The following is a 25,569-nucleotide window of genomic DNA, read 5'->3' on the forward strand; positions in this document are numbered from 1 at the left end:
CGGCCATGTGGCAAATGTGCGATATCTCGAGAAATAGCCTAATAGCCTTCCTTTTTATGAGGGTATATAAATGTAAAAAAAAAATGACTTCATTAGCTCATAACTGAGTGCATTTTGGTGTTGTCGATGTTAAATGCAATTACTGGCTGTCAAACATTTGTGCGCCATGTAGAAGATAATACGCTGAATATGTTGACGAAATACTCTTCACACATCTTCGGCACACATTCACATTTACAGGTAAAAGGTTAATTATCAGTACAAACGTAATTGAGGCGGGTTTGAGGGGGGGGGGGGTTTGAGTTGAGTCAAGTTACAAACGGCGGAATAAGCCAAAGTCCATAACCATCCAGGACGTTGTTTTAGCTCCGGGTCCCTTCTGCCTTGTTGTTGTCCCCTGCACGGGTTTTACTTTTATTTTCATGGTTATGATCTCACATTTGTTGCTTAATTGTGTTATGGCGGGGCTTTCAAAGTTAATAATTGTTTGGATTTCCGGCGGTTCTTTTGGCGTTTGCCTTTGCTGCAGTTAACTTTGCAGTAAAACTTGCTATTGTACACACTTCCGTTTATACTCTACCAATATTATTTTTAAAATTAAACCCTAATATGCTATGGGGATTGTCTATTTTGGCATGGGATTTTTCAAATGGGGATCCAAATGTGAGCTTACCTTAGTCAGTTTACCTTAGTCACACAGGTCTTCGTATTGTGTAATATCCTCTCTAACAGAATCCCTTATTTGAAATTGTTCAGGTAAGCCTGAAACGAAATATATAGCATCGAATCAGGACAAGAATTCCAGAAAATATGAACATAAATTTGTCCTGATAGACTAATAATTTGGGTAACTTGAGCATTTCAATAATCCTTTTCTTATCGTGCCACTTTAAAAATTTGCTACCAAAATGATGAATGATAAGTCTCTCAGAGACTATAATATTTTTCGAACAAATTATAGACAGATCCTGGTCTATCAACTGGCCAAATGACAAATGCCAAATGAAATTGATCTTCTTTTGTGTTTGTTGCCACAGGCAAGTTATTTCCAAATGGGATTTACTCCATAGAATATTTTTCTCTACATTGACTCACCTGTTTACTTCATTTGCAACTTCCTTTAGTTTCGGTGTTTGACAGCAGAATAAAAAGCAGCTCAATTTTGGCTTCAAACAAAATGAACTTTTTTTAATCTTTTGCTTGACTATTTTCCGCGGTGTTGTTTTGATTACAGCCCTTTTCGATTCGGTATATTGAAGGATTTTCAAAAGAAAAACAAACTAAAAATAAAAAATAAAAAAATTAAGAAATTAATAATAATTTAATTAAATAACAATACTTACTTCGACATATTCTAATAAATATCCAACATGGTTTTTTTTGTTCACTCCCTACAGAGTTTCACCATTTATTATACTGTATTTTGTAGGATATAGTATGTATCTTTTATATCGGGTAAAATATTTTGCGTGTATTCAGCATTCTGCATATTATTTACATTCATGACAGTTTGTTAGATGCATATATAATTAATACTCGTACAATATATCGCTTGCTGCGTGGAGAAACTGTTTGGACAATTTTCCGAAAATTGTCGCCTTTGCCTTTGCCTTTGCCTCTGCACTCCTAGTACCCCTAATATATTAATTAGTATGATAGATTATATTAAGACATTTCATTAGTAAAACAATTATAATTAAATAGGTTGTGTCGTACTTTCAATGATGGTGTAAATAAAATATACAAAACTTGTTCTGTTATTCGACGGTCAGTTTTAAGTTGAATTTGTCTTGTTATTATTTTTTTTTTTTGTTTTTTTGCATATTTTTTCTTTTTATTTGATTTTTGGTTTTTTTGTTTTTGGTTTTGTTAAAAGTACATCAATAAAATTTCAATACATTTAGTAGACAAATATTTTTGTTTATAATTTTATATGTATGCATGTAGTATTTTATATACTCATTTAATATAGTAGTAGATAAATGTATATAATTCTTTTTAGCACACAGAAATATAACAATTGTTGCAGTAATACACCTTTCGGGGGCCTTTAAATGTTTTTTAAACATTTTCATCATAACTTTAATAGAGTTCGCTTAAGATTTAAACAAAATAATACGGTTTTACATATTTTTCAATATTTTTCTTCATTTCTCTTCTTATTTCTTTTTTCTTTTTTTTTTTATAATTTTTTGATTATAACAAATTTGCGCTACATTTTAAAAACTGTTTTGCGTTTGTCGTTATATACATTTATTCTGGTATTACGATTGACGTGTTAGAGAGGCAATTTAATTGAGCTTGTTAGGATTGTGGCCTGGGAAACTTTCTATAAGGCTAGTCAAAACGAACTACACAGCAAATTAGAAGAAGTTTCAAAGAATACCAAAAAATATATAAGTAAATATTAGAAATTGTCAAAATATAACACTATCATAATGAAACGTATTAGATTATCATTAGATAAAATATTTAAATGTTAAAATAATAAATTATTCAAATAATAAAATATTATTTAAAATATTTCCATATATATTTATATATATATATATATTTTTTTTTAAAATTTAATTTATTAATTTTTTGGTATATAACTTGCCAGCAACTTATTAAAGTTCATGGGCTAAATTTCCTATAGAGTTTAGTACTCTTTAGTAAATAGCTGCACAAAATTAAAGTGTACGCGTATTCGGTTATGCATATATGTTTATATAGTATATGGTTTATATGTATGTATTCTTTAGCCTGTGTCCTTAGCTCCCTGCGCTTACCGTAGATGCCTTCAAAAACTGTCCCTCAGTTGAGTGTTTGAAATAAGTAGGTTCCATTTAGTGTGTGTGTGTGTATTGTGTGTGTGTGTTGGTTTTTCCGCCCAATTGTTGTTATCAGTGAGTTTGCTTTGTCCTTTTGTTCATTTCCATTTTTCAGATTTTAGCAACATTTTTGTATTTAATTCTCGGACTTGGGTGCAACGGATGCAGTCTCAGCAGCCAACGGCATCTATAAATTAAAAAGAGAGTGCCAATGAGTATCCACTTCCAACTTGGTGTCCAGCTCATGCTCTGCCCACCTTCTGCTCGACTGGCGCCTTGCCAGTGCTACGGCCCCAACGCAAGCGCATGGGCTTGCGTGCCTCGCGCTGGAACTGATACTCCGAGTTGTCCTCATCCTGATCCTCATCGGTGTCCTCGCCAGAGCCGCCAGGAAGCTCACCGGCAGAGCTGTCATACTGCTGCTGCAGCGCCAACAGCATGCGGGTCATCTCCTGCCACTTCAGCCACTCCCGCTCCAGTTGAGTGCGTTCCCGTTGCTAACAGAGATAGAAAAATAAACGGAAAGTGTGCAAAACAGGCTTGAAAACACTTTTGTAATAGAGCAAACACCTTAAATGATTGAAAAGAAAAATGATTTGCTCTTAGAATCGCTCAAATATCGCCTCTCTACGCAATTCTCATGGGCTCTCATTTAAATTTGTACAAAATCAAATAAAGCTTTTCAACTCGGAGTATATGCAAGTTAATCCAAATAAAATGTATGTCGAAAAAGGCGAAAGATGATAAGAGCAGTATATACTTGGAATATTTCGGAAACACCTGCTGGAGGTCTTACAATTCCCCAAGTTTTCCATCCGCCTGCAGATTCTTAGCCTATTCATGGCAAATATTCAAATACATAAGGTTCTATAATATTTCCAAGTTATCATTTTGACAGCAATTTTGGCTGAAAACTCTTCCCCATCTGACTTTCATTAGATCTTTGGCTTACCTGATCCTTGTCCACACGATTATTGCCAAGATCCAATGGGCTGGACATGACGCTGCGTCCCCAGCGCAAACGTTGGGGCTTGCGTACGGCGCGCTCGAAGGCCACATCATAGTCATCGGATAGCTCGGCATCATAGCCAGCACCTGGTTGATTCGCCTGCTGGTTGTTGAGGGTCAGCTCACGCTCGAGAAGATCGTCGTAGGCGGTGCGCCGCATTTGAGGCAAGTTGGGATCGCTGCGGCGACCGAAGCGCAGCCTCAACGAGGGCGATCTAATGGGCTTCTGGTTGACATCGCCGAACCAACGTTTCTCCACAATGTTGTTCAACATGTCCGGATCGCTGCGTCCGAAACGCAGGCGCAAGGACGGCGAACGCTGCGCCTTGCGTTCCACCTGATGATTCGGAAATACAATGGGTCCGGCATATTCACGCTGCAGTAGATTGTCATACAGGCTGCTAATGGGAGCGCCTGTAAAATGCCAGAGATCAGTAAGCAGCTAAAGAGGTCCTTGGTTGGGTATTTGGTGCTCACCTTGAACTGTGGATAGTTCGGCGCTGGACTGCTGCAGCATCAACAGATTTAAGCTGAACAGTGCCAAGGCGCAGCCGTAGCTTAGCTGGGACTTGAAGTACATCATTTTTGGGTTTACTTTAATTCCTTGAGATGCTGCAAGTTCTGGAACAAGAGATATATTGATTAAAATAAATTTTTTTTTATTTATATCATTCTTGAAGATTATTTTTACAATTTATTTAAAAATCTATTCTCCTTCTCCTGGCAAGAAATATTGAAAGAAAAATATCTAGAAAATTATACAAAATCATCAAAATTCTAAGCATCTTTGAAATAGTTTAAATATAATTAAAAGGGGGTTTCGAATTAAAAATAAAATTTATGCAAGTGCTTTAAATGCTTTAAGATTTTTAATGAAAGACATTTGAAAGTACATTTTGAATCCAATACATGTTGAGCGAAAATTGATTTTGTTCATCGAATCCGAAACGAAGTTTCTTAAAAGCTCGAAGATAAATGTAAATTCCAAGATTGAGAAAAGCATTACTTAAAAGTTCCCCAAATCAGTTCCTTTAAATTTTCTTTTTTGTATTATGAAAAGTTCTTTTTATTTCAATATTATGATAAGTTCCAAGTACGTTTAATTTCAGGAGCTTGTGACGTCCGCAATTAGCTTCATCCCTTTAAACCTCTACTCAACCCTTTGCAAGCTGAATTCTTCACATTTTTAACACCCCCGCTGATCTGATTGCCCGACAGGCTCGCTTTGACTGCTAACAATTCAATTTCCGCTTGCCACTGGCATCACGTATACGCACGCTATCACGTATACGACACGTTGCATCGCATGCACCCTTAAAAAAAATAATTCGCATGCACTTAACACCCCTCAGTGCAGAGGCGGCTGCTGTCGATGCTTATGCATTTAGAATTCCGCACCCGAGGCTGGATTTAACTTTCAGCTTTTGCCTGGAGGGAGGAAAACTTTGCGACAATTTTTTTTTATAAGGGTTGCCCCTGGAGTGTCTGCCTTTTGTTGTTTCACTTTTTTATTGCTGCAAGCCCAGCTCATTTGTTATCATTGTTAAGAGAGACACCCGCATATGTGCACACACACACACGCACACACACACACATACACACAAACACACACACTTCACACCCCTTTGTCACATTGTTGCTGTTTTTTTTCTTTTGGGCGCCGCCTTAAGGTAAGCTATAAAGAAAACTAGGCAAAGTCCTGGCCACTTGACTTGTCTGCACTCTGCAGCTTCTTGCCCCTCTCCCACCCTCCTCTCTGCTGTGTAACGTCAGCTTATACATAATTCAATTGCCTGGGTTTTTTGTTGCCTGTTGTAAAATGGATTTATGACGTTTGAAATGAATTGCAATGCACAGCGGCCGGCGTGAAAGTTGCTCAAGTTTATTTACACCGCAAGTTTTCCATATGAATTTAAATATATGCACTGCTGCCACGCCTACTTCCCTGGCTGGCAGCCTACGTCTTGTCTTATTGCAGCAAGACGAGCATTGAAATTGCATTTTTATTGATTCGGTTAGGTTTTAATGATGGGCACATTGCTTCCTGTCCTTTAAAAAGGGGTTTGTTTCTTTCATTTACTTGATAATGTGTGTGTGTGTGTGTGTGTGTGTGTGTGTGTGTGTGTGTGTGCGTGTGTACTCTCTGCCCATTAGTCCATGACATCATTTTCTAAAGCCTTCGCTTTTACCACATGGGCGTCAATTTGCCATAAATTAAAAAATAATAAAATATAAAAATACATTGAACAGGTGCGTCGTTTTCCTAACCTTTCGACGGGCTGACCTCTTGAAAACCCCATTAGAAAATAGGGGCATATGCGAAAGCATATTAATATATTAAATATTTAATAATTCAATTTAAGTGCACTTCGGTATGAATGCGCTTACTTAAACGGAGACTCAAACTTAAACTGTGTTATTAAAAGCAAACGAGAATAAAAAGATATTTTCAGTCGCAGATAATCGCATATAAAATATTCTTAATTAAGATAAGAATAGCTTATAGAATTAGATAGACGCACTTTTCGACATTTAGATCCAGATGAATTTGAAATTCGATTTTTAATCATGATTATTTATAAATTAATATATATATATTATGAATGTATCGATTATGTTTGTGACAATTTTATAAAACCCTTACCGAACGCAATAATTGCAGCTCTATCAATCTTTTTCAAATATTTTAACAATTGCCAAGTGTTTGCAAAAGTATTTAAACTTCAACGGGGGCATATGGTAATATTTTTTTTTGAAAAATGTACTTAATAAGTTTTGGCAAAAATGCAGTTTTGCTATAAAATATTTTGATCATCCCGAAAGTAAAATCTCGTTTTGATTATTTATATTTAAATATGTGGCATAACTGTTAAGACGTTTTTAGATAAAACATATAGTTCAAAATATATAATTATTAAAGGTTTTTTCATTTCCTTTAATTCTCAAGTGTTTCGGACTGAGGGCAAGCCGAAGTCAATCGAGAGTCTAGTGTTCTGCAAAGGGTTCTGATGATAGAAAAGGGAGGTTTATAAATTAGCTATAAAGGCAACCTGTTCTCTCTCTCTTGTCGTTAATTAAAGTATTTAATTATGAAATATAATTGTTATTTAACCCAAACAAATGTAACTATCTATTTTTTTGTGTTTTTATATAGACCTCTGATATTTTTTGTAAGCAGGTAAATACCTTAAGAGCAAAATACGTGTTTTAACCAGGTCTGAAATGTGTCAGACACACAATTTACTTACTCGTTGTTCTTCTCTGACAATCTTTGCTCTGACATTCTCTAGCTGCTTGTCCTAAAGAGCAAACAAGTTAATAGTTTGACGAAAATGCGCAAATAGCTGAATAAATTCTTTACCCAAGAGAACTTAACCAATGTCACCTGAATATTAACATGTCTTGTTGCCTCCAGCTTGGCCAAAAATATTATGCAAGTTTCTGTCACTCGTTAGCAGTTTTTGTCATTTTCGCTTTCTCGTTTCCAAGAAATATCGCCGAATGGTGTTTTATACATCACTACCGATAAATTCTCACTAGAATCAGCATAGACCCCGCCATATCTCTCGCCATGGCAGCACCAGTTGTCGCTATGCAGGGCAAAAAATTTAATCAAGCCAACTTCATATTTGTGCGAGGACCCAGCCACAGCTCGCCCAGACATGCCCAACATACGCCTACAGCAGAGTGTGCAAGTATTTGGCCCAGCATGCGAATGCAAATATGTAGTTTTTTTTTTTTTTTTTGTGACACATATGAATTGAACATAGGCGAGAGCTTTGAAGGGATTTTACAGCAGCTGTTGCCAAAGCTCTGTTTAATTAGTCGAGTTTTTAGCTCCGGCAACGGAGCAAAAAAACACTTAGGCAAAGTTCTGGATAACAATACCTCCTCAATATTTTCTTACATTTTCAGAGGCCATTTACAAGCTGCTGTTTAAAGTGTTTTTATGACCCAAGAATGTGATAGAGTATCATCATTTGTGATACTCTGAGCGAGGGCAAAAACTTGATTTGGGTGCACCACAAGAAAATGGATAATTTGTAACAGTTTTAGATGTAGATACAATTTGAACAGATGCTCTTGCTATGTTGTGTTAATTTTGTCAAATGTTTTGCTTAAACGTTGCGAACATAATCTCATGTGTCTCATGTGAATAAAAAACTACGCACATGTCTCGCACGGCGACCGACGAAAATCGCCCGGCACAATGGGGCGTATGATTAACGCCTCAAGCCACAAAGTAGGCAAACGCAAAGCCACACAGAATGGCAACAACAACAACAACAAGAAAGTTTAATCAAATACGTTGATAAAACACAAAAGATTACGCCGTTTCCCTTCCTGCAAGTGTAATAAGGCTTTTTGGGCCGCAAAAGGGTCGGGCTGGGTCAGCCAAAGGCTGCCAAAACTGGGCACCTAATGTGTTTGTCAAAACGCTCTAATGCCAATGGCCGGGGTGCTATAAAGCAGACACCAGCAACAATAACAACAATTCAGCTCGGTAGCCGAGCAGTTTTTGGCCAACCGACCACAAATGACCTTTTGGGCACAACGAGAATAAAAATTGTTAAATAAAAGGCAAATAAAATGTGTGACACAAAACAGCGAGAAAAAAAAACAAAAAGCAAAAAACTGAAGCCTCGTCAATGTCGGGCACGAAACAACCTGTTGTATGTGTGTGTTGTGTGTGTGTGTAAGCACGCGTGTGTGTGGGTGTTAATGTATTAGTTTAGCTTGACCAAAAGGCTATTTAAACGTGGTCAATGTGTTTTTACGCCTCAGTAGCAAATGCGAAAATATTACACTATGCAACAAAGTGTGCGGAAAAATGGTAAACAAAATATTCAATTGGAAAACTCAATGCAAGCTGGCGTTTTCTCAAATGTACAACAATGGATTCTTCCAATTATTATTTTTTTTTTATATTTTACATACTTTTCATTGATCCTAGGAAAATAACATAAGTGTAATACACTATTAAATATAAATTACAAATGTTATAAGACATCTTATAAAATAAAAGAGTAGAAAAAAGCAGAGAAACTTATTAAGAAGAGCCTAAGAGAGGTAAGTGTGCTATTTTCAATATAAAATATAAATATGCTTTTAATGCATTGAATAAAGTTCTGGCAATTTCAAAAAAAATGACTCTATTTAAATAATTATGCCTTATATATCTTTGAAGAGTACACAAAAGTGTGTTGCATAGTGAAGGTTGCCCAAATGGCAGCTTTGGGTTTTTGTCTGTGCGATGAGCCGTGATTTAAGGCTACTCAACGTTGAACAATGTGTTAATGGCTTGTTTATTATATATATCAGTTTTCGCTTCGATCTCCTCTTATTTCCTCGTCATGTTCAATTTGGCGCACAATTGGCTATTTGACAGTTTTTAAAGGACGACGATGATAAATCACTTTCAATTTTGACAAACGTCACAAATGTCGCGCTGACGGGACGCACATTTCATCACCCACACACACACACACACACAAACACCCACACACATCCAGGCACACACGCACACGCATTTACATACTCGCCAAGCAGGCCAATTGTCCAGTTTTCGCAAAGCTTCCGCCGGCTGACATGCCCACACATCATTTCCAACCAACGTTTGGTGAGTTATCTTCGACTGAAGAGGGGCAAAAAATAAACGCCCGAAAATTGGAAACTGTGAAGCTGTGGCCAGGAGGGGGTGGGGGGGGGGGGGTACTAATGATCAGTTGATGATGGTCAGACAGCAAAACAGTTTTGTTAGATTAATCTGGCAGTGACGTGGTCGTAAACTGTAAAACCAATCACGAGATTTAAATTTTAGATGGCGTTGGCGGCGCCATCATATGAAACTAGTTTGGCATTTGAATATAGTGTGTGGTTGTAAGAGAGCGCAGTTTAGGTAAGTACACCAAATAAATATGTATGTATATAAAAGTAAATAGAAAAATATCTTAAAAGTTTCTGGTAAAAACGAGTTTGAAATAAGAAATATTGCCAGTTTAATATGTGACACAAAAATACTTCATCATATTAAACGAATATTTTTTTTTGGAATTATTGCTTGTAGGAAAGTACACATAAACTTATGAGAAATAAAACTAAAAAATAGTTGAATATAAAATATACATAAACTTATGAGAAATAAAAATAACAGTACATGTGAGTATAAGGAATATTGTTAGTTTATGTGATAAAAATAATTCTGTTGATTAAAATAATGTTTTTTTTTTTTTTAGAATTATCGTTTGGCTTGCTCAAGCAATAATTGCAAATAAACATTTTAAGAAAACATTTATTTAATCAGAAGAAAGATTTCTTATTCCTTTAATGATTAAATAAATGTTTTCTTATAATTATTGCTTGAGCAGTTTCAAAGTACTTTTTTTTTTTATTATTTTTGTTAATTAATAAAAAAAAAAATACAATTTCAAAGCTATCTTAAATTTTACGTAATTATCTTAAACACAGTTAAAAGAATATTGGCCAATAAAAATTCTTTACTCACAATTCATCAACTTTTAATATTTCATGATTTATAGATGAACCTTAATTTTCCAGGCACTTAAATTCCAATTTCCAATATTATGCAAAAGAAAAAACTTTTAATAGCTTACGGAAAAAAAAATGCATTGTGCAGGAAAAACATGGCATTCCGTTATTGCATTGCAGACCGAAGCGCATTAATAAAAGTCAAAATTACCCTTCTGTTGCTGAAAAAACGTATTTTTAACGAACTTTCCAAATTATTAACAAGCCAACGCGCCTGTAAAGCCACCTCCCCCCAAAAGCCGGACTATTTACGAATGCCGGATGTTGAGAATTTTGGTGCCCAGTTTCAGTGGACTACGCTGCGGCTACGTGATGCCGGAAGTCGGAAATGAATGTAATTTTCGGTTACTGCTGCTGCACAGCATGAAAATTGCCCCAGCCCAATTGTTGTGGCATTGTCTATGTTATTACAGGCCGGAGGGCGTGACAAGGACCCAAGTTCTGTTTTTTTTTATTTTTATTTGTCTTGTTGGTAATCGTTTTCCCTGGCGGCTGTTTTGTTTACAAAAATCCTGACTGTCCCCTCAAGTTTATTTAAAGTTAGTTTGAATGTTTATAAACTTTAATTTCATACAATTTGGCTGGCAAAAATGCAAAGCTTTTGCATTGATTGATTGGCCAGGCCCAAAAGGCAGACCCAAATATACAATAGAAATCGGATAAAGAGCCCCTTGTCCCGAATGGGAACTGATTCCTGGTCGGAGCCGGCAGTGGATTAGCCACAATCTGTTTGAAAAGAGCTTCAACAATAATAAGAAAGTGTGTTGAGGGTACGAGAATCAACTAAGTGTGTGAATAAGTAAGTGAAAAGATAAGGCAGCGAAAGCTTCTGACTGGTATGCCCTTTAAATATATACTTATTTATTGAATTTATATAGCAATATTTTGCATAATTGAAGTTTAACACAGATTTATGAATTTGTTTAGAGCTATATATTTAAGATATCTCTACTCTTGACAGCTGTAAGAAAAAATCAAAGTGTGTGGATTTAGGTAAAAATATATATAAAATTAAATTATATATTAGCTGTAAAATCTCTGCTCACCACAGGCGTAAAAAAATAGTTGTGCGTTTCCTAATGCTTAAAACTGCTGAGCAAAAGAAAAGCAGAGCTCCTAACTTGTGAGCGGAAGAGGGGAGAAAGGTAAACGCATACTTTATTTTAAATAAATAAATCTTAATATAATATAAATATTTGAAATTAAATAAAGGGCTATTTATTAGTTGCGAAACAATTATATATATCTTGGCAAAATTCTTATCTAAAAAAAATTGGATATATTAAATTGCTTCATTTCAAATAACGTAAAAACATTCTGACATACTCTAATTCTAAATTGTATTTTTCCACTTTGAAATTTTCTCATTGTATATACTTGTTTTAAGACATAGATTTAATTTGCATACTCTTCTACCTGAAAGCCTTTCAATTAACTATGTATAAGAACTAAAAATCAACTGAGAAGGAAGCTTTAGAATTTTACGAATTCGCTGGATTTTTAAGCAGTGAATTTTACGTAATTACGTTGCTTAAAATATTTACGCCAAGCGACTTATCTTTGCCGTACTTTCAGTTCTTCCACTTGAAATGAAATTCAGAGCAGTTTTTAATCGATTTAAAGCTGCCGCCGGCGGCGTGTGGCAAACGTAAAGCTGCCGCCGCAGCCATGTGGCAAAAGTAATTCTCTAGGAATTTCGGCAAACAAGGCCAGCCGCATAAAGGGAATAATTACAGGTTTCCAGGAAACTTTTGGACAAATGAAAATTAAAGATGGCTTTAAAAAAAACACCATTAATAATGTTACAGATAGATTTTTTTTTAAATTTCCTTAAGTAGTGTATATACTTATTTTTAAATAGAAATGGCAAAAGCAATGCCAATAACTACCCCCAACCCGAACAATAGCTGTGCATTTTATTTAGGCGCAGGTCCACTTAGATTCATTTACATAAGCAGCTTTAGATGGCCGAAGTGCTTCGGCGATGCGACCACATTTTTGGACCACATTTTTTTTAGAGATTAGCAGGGGCGGACTTTGATTTTGTATAAAGTTTTGTCAGATGCCCGGACACGTGTCTGGCCAATGCATTTTATTTGCGGCCTACAGGCGGATGGGCGTAAAGAGGTGCGGCAGGCTAAAGCTGACAGAGCACATGGGTCATCAATTTGTGCATGTTGGCCAAAACTCAAATTACAAATAACAAATAATGACAAATAAGCACTTAAGCTTGAATAAGGAGTCCTGGAAAAGAACAACGGCCGCAACACAAATCCAATATAAATTTATCAATATCCACTTCAAAATAAACACAGACAGGCCAAAAGCAAAAGACGTCAAAAAATATATAGGCCAGGCCAAGCCGAGCTCACCAAACCGAGCCATAATATATTGGGCTTATGAAAAATCTAACAAAATATTTCATGGAGCGCGCGTGTGTGTGTCTGTATGTGTGTGTGTGCATTGTCAAGAAATGTCTAAAATTACACAATTGATGTCTTTTTTAGGCTGTTTTTTTTCTAATAAACTCTTCAAGCGGAAAATGTTCAAGCTTTAAACATAGGAAAAACCTTGAGCTTCAGCTGCAGCTTATGGAAAAGCTATTATCAGTTTTTTCTGCAGCAGATAATATAGATATTTATCTACACCATATATTTTTTTGTCTTCCGCTTTATCCACCCACAACTTGTCTGACAGGAAGTTACTTGACTGTAAAATAAGTTTGGGGCAACAGTTACTAAGCAGCAACTGGAACTAATACTCCCACATGTCTGCCCCGAGCTCTGATTCGTGATCAAGACTTAATACGTATTTGCTCAGTTCCAGAGATGTGCTAAATATATATATACAAACTTATCTATACTATCATAAAATATATATTAGGACTAAGCAGCCTTGCCAATATACGTATCTAGCTTTTGATAAATCATTTAAATATTTAGACAAAAAAAACTACTGCGTAAGAGTTTGTTTAGTTAAACAAAAATCATTTGCATTTAAGAGCTTAACATTTAAATATAAATTAAATACAAATACAATACATATATGCATTGTCATATTGAAATTGATTTTTATATGTATAATTAAATTGAATTTTTTCGTTTTGAACATTTGCTTTTGTTCCTGCTTAGAATATGAATCTGAAGTCTTTGGGTCATAATTTTAAACAATAACAATTGGCGGCAATTAATTTATGCCAGACCGAATAATGGTCAATAATGGCAGCCATTCGACGCAGTCAATGTCTCAATAATGACATCAGTACCCAACCCATTCGAAGTGCTCTCTCGTATGTTGTTGATTTTGGCGTCCTGGCAGCCCGGCAAAACTATTAAACTGTGTGGCACGCCGAAGGACATGGAGTCCAAGCACGATGCTGGATGCGACTTGGCTGATAATAATAATAAAAATAATAATAATAATAATAGTTATAGTAATGGCAATGGCAATGCTTTCGTTTATAAACACAAGACAAGTCTGGCACACAAAGACAACCAATCTATAGTTGTGCTGATTTAGATAAACATGCGCGACGGCAAAGTTATAAATTGAAAATGCGAAATGGGAAATGGACTGGCGATTGGGGCAGCTTAAGTTCACGTTAAGTTCAAGTTAACTTCAAGTTCAAGTGCGTTACCATTGAGCGCCCCTGAAAGCAGGCAATGCTTCTGTTGAAATGTTTACACCTGCCCATTTATCAGCTATTAACACGTTGTTTGTTTTGCCATAAAATGTGAGCCATAAATCGAGTATGCAAATTTATTGAAAACCGTTGATAAAACAGCAATTTACGGAGATCCCTCGTTAACTCCGCCCCCCAACTCATTCTTGTGGCATTTTCGGACACGTGCTTGGCTCAAAGTTAAATGTTGCCCAACACTGGGTTGGCCAGTGTTGTGGCAAGCGTGAAATTGAAATTTATTCTTTAATTACCAATGTACGCCAAAAAGTAGACTTCAATTATTGTGTAAGCAGCTTTCGGGACCTCAAAATGCGCAGAAACTTAGCGAAGTGGGGTAAGCCCCAAGACAAAAAGCTTTTGTGGTTTTTGCATTTTTAGCCTAGTTAATGAGCATTACATGTAAATCATTAATCTGAATGCTAATGCTAGGGAACGTTCTGCATGGAATCACTTTAGAGGCTTTATCCAAGGGTATTGAGCTGACCTTTACCATCTTTTGCTTGAATTTCGACTGTTCTTTAAGCCGCCATTTTATTTTAAGGCATAAGTGGAATGGGCAACCCCTTTTTATATTGCTCACACATGGCAACATCAAACATTTTTGATTAGTATGGCAACCTCAAAAAATACTTTTAAGCAAAACAAAATAACAAATAAGCCTAGCTGAGTTCTTATAGGAACTTCTGATGTGTTGCCCACTTTTTTTGCAGTGCTGCCAAATTATTTAACTGGAGTTGCCATGTTTGAATAAAAAAAAGGGTAAAGGCAGTTTAACGACCTGTCAACTGTTTAACGTGAACTTTGTTTGCCAATAAGAGAAAGTTGTCTTAAGAAACCGAATTTTGCTTAAATTCTAATGCGAATCGATGCATTCGAAATTGTTTAATGGCATTCGCTCAACGCGAAAACAGCTTTCCTGTTGTTCAAGCTGCCACAAAGAGAAATTTCAATGGCCCACATCTAATCCTCGCTCACCCGGACCAGCTTGTCAATGTCCGTAGAGCGTTCCGCAACGTGTTGCCCACAGCTCAGCCTGATGGCTTGACTGCCTTTGACCTTCTTCGTGGGGATACTTTTTTTTGTTGTAGCCGGAAAACTTGAAATTGAACTTGGCGAGGGCGAGGACGAGGACGAGTCGCTGGATGCTGTAATTACACACGAAATCAAATGGCCAGAAATCCCAGTGACAGTTTTGTGAAAAGTTGTTTTTACTGCCCGACTGGTTGACTGGCTGACATGCTCCTGCGGCCAGGATGTGCAAAATGAACAGCCAAAACTGTTGACGCTGGCAAATTAAAAAACGGCAAAGCCTCGACTCTTGTTTTTTCTTTTTTTCCCCCAGTATTTTCTTTATGTTGTTCCACTTGTTTTCAACTGTGTCTGCCCGATGAATTGTGTGGAAAAGCCGTTGCCTCATTTCTGTGGATGCGCCACCACGTTAAGCACATTTGGGAATCCTGCGACCAGTCGCCGGTGGCCTGTGGCCTCTGAGCTGGTCATCAACATAATTGAAAGCCCATTAACATCATTTGCACGACGAAGCGTGAAACTGGCGACAGTTTGGCAGTTGCGGCCACAATTATGTTAATTAATTAAACATATTTCGCACAACCCAAAAAAAAAATTAACAAACTGAATGTCAGACAGAAGGTGTTTCAGGATTGGCAAACAGTTGATAATCGAATTAAAGCTCAAATTAAGTGCCACACAGCGTTCGTTGACAACTCACCGAGAAATAATAAATAAATAAATAAAATAAAATGATATTTTATGATGATTTTAGTTCAGACATAAAATTTACATACGAATATAATGAATACCAAACTTATAAATGTCAAGAGCAAAAATATGCACAGCTTGATTGAAGCGAAAAAATGCCAAGAATTATGAAGTGAACGAGTATTCTGAATAAATAAGAACTTATATATGTACATTAATTAAAATAATTACTGATTCAATGCAAATTGCAAGTTAAATAGTGTTAAATACAATCGAAATGCACAAGAGTCGTTTTTGCAGCAACCCTAAATATCCGAGCTTGTTCAAATTTCATTCACTCAAAGATCAGAAGCCAGGCCAAATAATTAAAGACAAAAACACAGATTTTGTTTGCTGCTGTTTTCACAACTGTCAAAGTTGACAACATTTAAAACTTGTTCGTGTTGTTGCTGCTCGTGTTGTTTTGAGTGTCAACTCATTGTCAGTCACGCCCGAAAATATGCACAAGTATTTACGAACTAAATTAAGTGTCGCCCAAATTTGCATGCCCCGACACAATGAGTTGTCGCCTGGTCTCCGGGTTAGGTCAGAGGCGTGGTCCTAACTTTAGTGAGTATACCGTAAATTATGGTTCAGTCTGCACAGATTCGTAATTGACTTTTGGTAGGCAGACGGTTTTTAATATTTAAATTGTTTTCTTTTCCACATCAACTAGAGTGCACACCCATTGACTACAACGACTTTTACACTATGCTACTAATTAGCGTAGATTCTTTCATTTTATTAATATCCGGAGAGTTGGCTCTATTAAATCGCAAATCATTCAGAATGCGACGACAATTGATGAGAATTTCAACAGCTGCCTTTCCGCTTAGTGCCACCATTTCCGTTTCCGTGCAGCTCAAAACTTTAATTGCCATTCGGGACATTTTGCAATATTAATGAAAAATCTAGCTGACTTTCGCGCGGAAGAGCCTGGCATTAGGGGCAAAGGAATTAACGAAGCTTTGAGCAAAGAAAGGCTGCATTAGCAACTGTGAGATGCCCTTTCAATAACAACAAATGATTCTACTTAAATAGCAATTAAAATAACTTCAAATTTAACTCTGTTCTTTTCCTACTTAACTCACTTGAGTTATTATAAAATGAATTAAAATAAATTCGCGAAACCAACAAAGCGAACTGCACACAACGACAAAAGCTGCACGACTGATCAAATATTCGAGCGCACACATAGAACTAAGCCTGTGCGGGAGTGTGAATTCGCCGCATGCACATACTTGACATAGGCGAATTGAAGCAAAAAGTAGCGAAGATGAGTATGGTATCTCATATTTCTCTCCGCATGTGAGTGGCATCGAGAGCGTGAGCTTGTATTTAACATAGCAAAATTGTGATTGATCCTCATCCATTGTATGTGCGAGTTTAAATACGCGCCTGTGTGTGTGTGTGTGTGTGCTCTAGAGAGCACGAAATGAAATGCGCAATATCAACGCAATGCAAGCAACAACAAGAGCGTGGGAGACATATTAGCATAGGTGACCTAACATAACATAATCATAATTTACTCTTTAACATTTTAGCATTATGTGTTGTTATAATCAAATTTCTAGGGTATCTAAAACAATGTTCAACTGGCTTCCTGATGCGGTGTATCGTAAATGGCACAGCTCCCACCGGATATATAAATGGGTTCTCACATTTACAAGCACACTAACATACATTCACTCGCTGAATGCTGATAAGTTTGGGGGGAAGTGTTGTGAAACGTGTTTATGAACAGAAAAAAAAAAAAAACAAAGAAAAGAAAAGTAAGTATGCAACACGCAACGCACACATTTGCAACATTTGCAGACACAAATGTATTTTTTATGTAGACAAACGCGAGAATTTTGGTTTGGTTTTCTTTTAACATTTGTCGCTCGGGGAGTCCCCGAAGAGGTGTCAGGATTTGCCAAAGTTGCTTCTGCTGTTCTTGTTGTTGTGGTTGGTTTCTCTGTAATGAGCCTAATGGACAGCTTAGACCATTTTATTGCGCCACATTACGCCTAATCAATTTATGTAGCACATTTTTGGACGCCGGCACGAGTTTAACAAAATTATGAAAATCAGAACCATTTCATATTTGACTTTAATTTTGTATGGAAAATGACCTTGTTTGGTCACAAGCTGTGTGTACACATTAGCTTAAAATTTGACATATAAAGAGCACTTTTTTCTGTTTATATTTATTTACATAATATGTGGAGCGTGCATAAAGTGGGCCTAATGTTGCTGCTGGTTCAGATATAATTTAATATAAAGTTAACTAAATTGAAAATTAGAGCAAATTTAACAAGTTGTAATATCAAAAAAATTGTTAAGATTCCTCAAAGACTCATTTCATGAACTGATAATTTCGATCTAAATAAATCTGGTTATATTTGCCATAAATTTAGCAAATGTTAAAACTAAAAACTCGCAAAACTATTTTCCGACACTAAAACATGACATATTGTCCAAACTTCCCTATCTAAAACTCACACCAGGAAGTTGTGTGTGGGAAATTTGGACTCTCTTCAGGTTATTTAAAGCCTTTGCCAAACACGAAAATCATCGCATACTTTGTGGCGCCCATTTGGGCCAAATCCCAAATCCCTTTAGTTTGCCAACGCCCCATTTCTATTTGCACATCGTTTTGTAATGTAATGCGAGTTGTTGCGACAAATTGCTGGGGATTTTGAGCCACTCGAAGCCCAGCGGGACACACAGAGAGCCACAGCTCCTCAAAAAAAAGGTTAGGCTGGGGGAAGTGGAGGGTGAAATGACACCCGCCGGTTTGGTTGGACATTTGTTCGTTTGCCGATTTTTAGCGTCAGTTTGTGTAAGCCGTAATGTGGCAGCTACACAGACTTAAGAGGTGAATAACTTCGGTTTCGATTTTGAGTGCGCCGCGTGACTCGGTTTCTTTCGTGACACGATACGCACGACCCGATAAGATGTTAGACGTAAGACGTATGGAACAGAAATCAAGCAAAAAATTAGAAAAAGTTAACGTCAATAATGGATTTCAAAATAAATTTGAAATCAATAGATTACATTTTTTTTTTAAATTCTTGGAGAGTTTCTTAAAAAATTCCCTTCTATTATTTTATAATTTTCTTTTTCGAATTACTTAATTATTCGACAGAGAAATTAAAAAAAAATGAATTCAATCTAATAAACAAATATTTAAAAATAAAAAAATGATATAATTAGATTGCACGTGCTTCCAAACTATATTTCGTGATTTGTCGTGTTAGAAAAATACCATCTCTAGCTTAAACTTCAGCTGTTAACCAAGTGCTGTTGTCTTAGTTGTCGCCTCTCTCTCTCTCTCTCTCTCCCTGTGTTTGCTTTGGCCAACATTCTCTCCTCTCATTTACGCAAATTTCACACTAAGTACTCTAGCACTGGGCACTTTGCATTGCAATAAGCTGCAGTCGGCAAACGGCAGTCGGCTGAGCGGGGTGTTGGGGAGCTGAGCAGCCATGAGCTGTAAGCTGAAACTGTTGTAGTTAACTGTTGCCTTTAGTATGCATGTGTGTGTGTGTGTGTGTGTGCTTAGCTGTGTGCATCTGTGTGACAGCTTGTACCATATGAGCACAGTGGCCGATTTTGTATTAAAGCTCGAGGGGATATTTAAATTTGCACCTGAAAGGGAACTGACTTTTGCGTCATCAAAATATTTTAAGTTCCACTTAAATATTTGCACACAGCAAAAAATACTTGAATTATACAGAGAATTTTAGTTTCATTAAAAAAATGATTCGCTGAATAAGTCTTAATGTTCAATATACAGTATTTATTTGAGCGAAAATATCATTAATAATGAATAATAATTAATTATGAAATGTTAAAGTAATTAATAATATATGACATGCATAAATATAACTTTATTACTCTAACAGAGGCGCAACATTTTTATGCTTTGATGCGGATACGCAATTCAATCTTCTGGTCGGAAATAAGGAAAATTGTTTCAGCCAGTTGAATAAGAAAGGAATTTGGCAAATGAGGAAATGTTTAGATTCCTCATAATACTTTTAAGTATTTGCAGCCAGTACACGGTTTTCAACAGGAGATCTCATAATGAGATCTATATAGCTAGATGGTTTTGAGCTGATCTTTGATTCAAATAACAGAGCATACAATGACAATTACATTTTCTAGTGTGAATCCTTTATGTTTGTGCCATCTGTTCAAATTAAGTCTGACTTCTATGACCTAAGCCTTATGTTTGAACTTGCAGCCTGTTTCCATGTGTAAGACTAAGATACCTTGTTTCGATGAAAGCAGCTATTGACATATATAATAAATAATCAACAGCAAATTTAAAAAACTATTTTCTGCTTTTACATAATATGTTCCACAGAGAGAGAATATTTTAAATATTTGTACAATATTTTAGTTAGACAGCTTTCATTTTGTGTTTAGTTCCTTTGTCTAGACACTTGCCAAGCCAAACGAATATTCGCTTGCACAAAATCAACAATGGACATTTGCGGACATAAGAAGCGAAGGAAGAGCGGGAAGGGTTAAAAAAATAACCTGAATGTAAAGCAGGGAATACTCATATATTTCTGCTCTTGAAATGTTGTTACAAGCTTGTCGGGTTTGTTATCCTACAGCACAAAAGTTGCTCAATCAGTTCAGGAATAGTCGAACGTTAGTCGTAAGTGCCAAGTAATAACCCGATAAGTGAACCGTATATTGTGAATAAACTAGTTATGGCAATGGCCTTAGCTCCACTGCTAAGTTTAGATACTTTTGTCTGCGACAGAAAGTTGCAACAGACGGCAAACCATGAAGCACATGAGCACGCTTTATGCAAATGTTCTTGACATTTTGCACTCGTTACGAATGTTTGATACAAAAAATAAAAATATAAAATAATAAATAGGTAATTTTTAGCTGCTGGAGAGTAAATACCCTTTCAGCTGCGGCTTTAGAAGCAAACAAAGCCTGCGTCTGATTTTTCATATGATAAGAGTTGTGTTCACCTGGATAGACACAAAAGTGATATACCCTTTTCATATTGTAGAGCAGAGCTGAGTACAAATAAAAAACCGTTTTACATAATTCCTGTCAACGTGTCGCCCATATTTATCATATGCATGTGTGTATGTTTATGCGATGGCTTATACAATTTATGAGTTACTTCACCTGTCAATTTACACAATTCCAATTCATGCTTATTTGCTTTGAACTTACGTGGCTCAACAGCTGCTCCCCCAACTCCCCTTTTCCACCCACAAGTTCACCTGGCACACTTGCAATTTTGCTAATGAAATGTATCTTCGTCGCGTCTTCAGTTGCCTTTGGCTTAAATGCTTATGACAGGGTTATTAATTACGTATAGTGCGTTTTGCGTTCGACTTTTCCAATTGCTTCTCCCTCAAGTTTTTTTTTGCATCGCTATCGATCAAATGTTAAAAAATTAATTTTTCCTGAATTTTCATGCGCTTCGCCAAGGTGTCAATAACTTTCTTTAAGCCAAACACGTGGATCTCATGTTCCTATAAATAACACTGTACACGTGCGGTGTGTGTGTGTGTGGGTGTGTACATTCCTTAAGGTACTTAAGGTTGTACTTATCATCTCGTTACAGACACCAAGGCATTTATCTGAGGCTCTTAACACACTTAGGCAGGCCTCTTTAAGTGCTTTCAGCGAGTGGCTAACCGAAGCTTGAAGTTATATTAAGCATATTTTAAGTGAATCTCAACTAACAGCTTATTATGGCATTTACTAAACAGTACAAAATTCACTGTTAAAATATTAATTAATTAATTTTTAAATGTTACAATACAATATTTTAAAAAACTCACTGGTTATGTGGTTTATTAATGAATTACTCTGTAAGTATATTATATAAGACTTCTTAAAATATGTTTATTTTTTTATGTCAAAAATATGTATTTTTTTTTTAACTTTAAAACTGTAAGTAAAATTTAAATAGCTAAAATGTACTATATTTTACCACATTATATTATAATTTAATGGAATTTTGTAACTGAGCACACTTTTTGATCAAATAAAGTCTGAGGTACTTTTTTAATTCTTGTCATTTTGTATGAACATGCAGTAAAAAAGTTATGGGATATTAAAATGAAACAAGGCGACTCGTTAAAGATAAATAATAATAAAAATATTTTAATGCTTGTGTGTCCATAATTTCTGAATGGAACGGGTTAATCTTCCCTTCTGCAGCACCTTACGAAGTGTAAAGAAAATATATACAAATATATTTATTTTTTAATTTGGTACAATTATTTGTATTGCTATTGGTAATACTTTGAAATATAGTTAAGTAATATCTAAATAAATATGTAGTCTGACAAGGTAAGCTAGAAATTTATGGGCTTCGAAATTAAGTTCTATCAAAGAGTGTTGACAGAAACTCAAGATAATATGCATAAACGGCAACAAATATAAATGGTTATTGTCTTTGGCAAGTCAATAAAAACTTTTGTTCAAGTTTTTAGTTATAACATACTTATAAATATTTTCTCAGCGCTATCAAAAACTGTCAGTCTGATTATAAAATTGGCTTTACCGCGCGTTCGATGTTATTTTTTGTATAAATGAGTGTGTGTGTGTGCGTTTATTTATTTATTTTTTTTGCAGCTACAAATCGATAGCTTAATTAAGCGTGAGCATTTCTCGGTATATTATTAATAGGTCTTGCCTTGGGTCGCATCGAAACGCTTTGGAGGTGCCCATAAACTAACCTCTCAGTTGGGTTATCAGTTGCCAGCTCCGAACAGGTCAATTAGTCAAAAAGGCTGCCAAGCGAAATGTTCTCGTTTTAGTGTGGCTCCTCTGTGTTCCGCATCCTGCTGTGCCTCGAAAATTGCCAGACCGTGGCCAATCAATGTCAATATCTATGCTCACTTAAATGTGCCTTAAAGCTGTTAAATTTGACACATGTTTTGCCTTCCTCCCATCGACTGTTTATTCCCCAGGCATTTGGTGAGATGGGTAAGGTTAAAGCTAAAAATATGCTTTAATATTTTTGTCTTTGCATAGCCCCATGCAGCAGGAGCAACATTTTTGATTACAAATTTCATTCGATTTGCAACTTCGACATGTGCCACGCTTCAAAGGCATGCAACAAGTTTTTCGGTTCAACGCCCAAGAGTGTCGTATTATCTGAGGGGTTGGCCTCTAAGTTTTCTGTGTTGCTCCCAAGAAAATGCTGGCTAATTTGTGGGAGAACGAGTTCATCATCGAGTTGCTGCCGTTGCTCATTTGCCTTGAAGTTACAAATTACGCATACGCCATGGTTGACAGCAACTGATGACAGAGGCTCGCACAGCAGTTGCATCTAAAATTACATGCAGCCTGCATTAAACTGCTGACACATCGCCTGCCACGCCCCCTTAAAAATGTGTGCGTATGTGTGTGCGCTCAGGTTGATGCGAACGAGTTTCCATTATGAGCTTAGCCACGTGCCTCGCCGCTGCGAGCAGTTGCATGTTTGTTGACATCCTTTCGACTCGTCATAAAAATAATAAAATGTTGCTGCCATGCCCCCCCCTCCATCACATATGCATGCCCCCTAACTGTGAGTGCAACCCAGCGTTAACAATGGCAATTGTCTTGACTTGACACCAACTCACAGGCAGCTCCCAGTTAGCCCGGCCAGCAGCTGGGCTCGGTTAATGCTTGCGTGTTGCGCATTTTGTGCGGGCATGTTGGCGCTTCTATGGGCTTTCCGATGTGCCACTGTCATTAGGGACTGCCAGCTTAAAATTATGAGCATTTGCTTTAAATCAGACAGCTAACTAAATAAACTTCAAATTTTCAAAATGCTGAAGCTTGAAAAGACTGGAATTCATAATATATATTCGCGCGAGTTCTGCATCTTAAGTTTATAAAATAATTTTTAAATAAAGAAAAATGCATGTATGAATAGCTAGGTTTATGTGGATGTTTTGCCTCACCTTTGTCCCATTTAAAAAATATTGTAAACATGAATTTAAAGAGCGACATAGTTTGCCTTGAAAAGTTATCCTTATCGAAAGACAGTAGGATCTTTGGTTAAGTGTGGGATGTACAATTTATAATTATTTATGTTTTCTTTCTTCCCTTCTTCCCTTAAGAGGCATTTAATTGTTATATTGAAAAGGTTTTATTTATAAAATATAAATTTGTTTAAGTTCCCTTTTAAATTAGAGCATTGACAATTCCTTGCAAATCAAACAAAAATAACTCACTGAATACATCTGTGCACATTACCCTCCGTGTTAGAAATCCCCTTCAAGTGATAATATGCTCATTTGGCCACCCACTCGAATACACGACAATGCAGTTGCGAGTGCACAATGAATGTGTGTTATGAGTGCACAATGAGTGTGCGAAAACTGTTACATGAGTCGACCCAAAAAAACAAAAGGATTTCTGCCTGAATGCAGAATGAAAGTATGTGATAATTTGTCATAGTGTAAAATGCTGCTTTTAACACAAATTCGTGACAAGGATATTTGTTTACTCATTCACAGTTTTGAAAAGCCGAAATCTATGGTATATGAAAATTCATTTATGTTATAGCTTTGAATTTGAGCTGTGCAATTGGCAGCTGCGGGTAATCAATTTAACTCTTGCTTTGACAGAGCCAATCGATCAACTCAGTTTGTCCGATTTCAATTACCAGGCTGCCTTCCGTTCAAGTTGGCCACAGTCAAATTAAGGCCAATTAGTGTGCCAGCCGAAGCCAGAGATTGTTAAATATATTCTAGAGACTTACCTCGAAAAGCGCTGTAAATAAATGAAAATAAATCAGATTAGCATCAAGTGTCACAAATTCTTACAAATATTACAACTATCATATTTGCTGAATATTTTTCAATAAATATAAATTTTTTGTTACATTTTTGCTTTTGTTACTTTTACCTTAATCTAAGATAGTTAAAATTCAAAATCAATTCCGAATTGTTTTGAATTCAAAGCAAATGTTTTTGTTGTTGTGAATAGATGAAATAAATGTGTAACTCCTAAAAATTCGTAGAAATTGTTAAAACAATAGTTTATTCCTTTTCAAGTATTCCATAATTGGCAGAGTCTCTTTACACACACATCTGAGTATTGAAAAAAAACCACATTATTTTCTTGCTGTAGAAAACAATTGTGCAATGAAAAAAACTTTCAGTGAATTGGATGCCACTTTAAATATATGTTTTTAGACACAATTAAGCTGCTTGGAACTTTTCTCTGTAGGCAAAGCGGCCATCTACAAGTACTATAATCCTGCCAATTAGCAGTTACTATAAAAAAGAAATAGCATAAATAGCTTAGACACACACACGCACACACACGCACACATGCACGCGCATACCCACACTATGGCAGAAGAAAAGCGCATATGCATTTCATGCCGGATGTGTGGGAAATTTCAAAAGCCCGTATTTTTGCGCTGAATAGTAAAGGCTTTTGGCGTGTTGCCTGGTTACTTCTGTGCTTATGTTGTTGTTGTTGTTGTATTTGTTGGCAAAGGGTAGCAGCAGCAGCAACTGCTGCCTCTCGATTGTTAAAGGACATTCCAAAGGCAACGCATCAGCGCCTGCAGTCAGGCAAAACAAAATGTTTTTCCGTTTGCAAACTGTTTGCTTTTAGTTTTATTTTGCGCACATTTTGCATTTGAAGCTGCCGAAAACTAGCGTGGGTGGGGCGGGTTGGGAGGGTGAGGGCCACTAATATATGCACTGGCACGCACCGCGCCTTAAAATATGCAATTTAAAACCAGTTTCAGGGACTCGTTTCGTGGCGCTTATTGAT

At 36.3% G+C, this 25,569-nt stretch overlaps 1 protein-coding gene across 1 annotated transcript; it reads right to left on the reverse strand.

Annotated features, from left to right (window-relative positions):
* Window positions 1-1,733: 1,733 nt before the first annotated feature.
* On the reverse strand, window positions 1,734-24,548 carry sNPF (short neuropeptide F precursor). The gene is made up of 5 exons (XM_002057779.4): window positions 24,542-24,548; window positions 4,299-4,442; window positions 3,766-4,235; window positions 3,071-3,310; window positions 1,734-3,000 (listed from the first exon to the last, which is right to left on the reverse strand). Exons 2-5 carry the CDS (start codon window positions 4,402-4,404, stop codon window positions 2,950-2,952), a joined length of 867 nt encoding a protein of 288 aa, XP_002057815.1. The 5' UTR covers window positions 4,405-4,442; window positions 24,542-24,548; the 3' UTR covers window positions 1,734-2,949.
* Window positions 24,549-25,569: the final 1,021 nt, after the last annotated feature.

The sequence above is a fragment of the Drosophila virilis genome, chromosome 4, assembly GCF_030788295.1.
Source record: "Drosophila virilis strain 15010-1051.87 chromosome 4, Dvir_AGI_RSII-ME, whole genome shotgun sequence".
In the NCBI taxonomy this organism is placed as follows: domain Eukaryota; kingdom Metazoa; phylum Arthropoda; class Insecta; order Diptera; family Drosophilidae; genus Drosophila; species Drosophila virilis.

Coding starts and splice junctions, on each gene's coding strand:
- sNPF (XM_002057779.4), bottom strand. CDS start 4,404: ATGATGTACTTCAAGTCCCAGCTAAGCTACGGCTGCGCCTTGGCACTG. Junction 4,236..4,298: donor CGAACTATCCACAGTTCAAG/GTGAGCACCAAA, acceptor GGCATTTTACAG/GCGCTCCCATTAGCAGCCTG. Junction 3,001..3,070: donor AGGCGCCAGTCGAGCAGAAG/GTGGGCAGAGCA, acceptor TTTAATTTATAG/ATGCCGTTGGCTGCTGAGAC.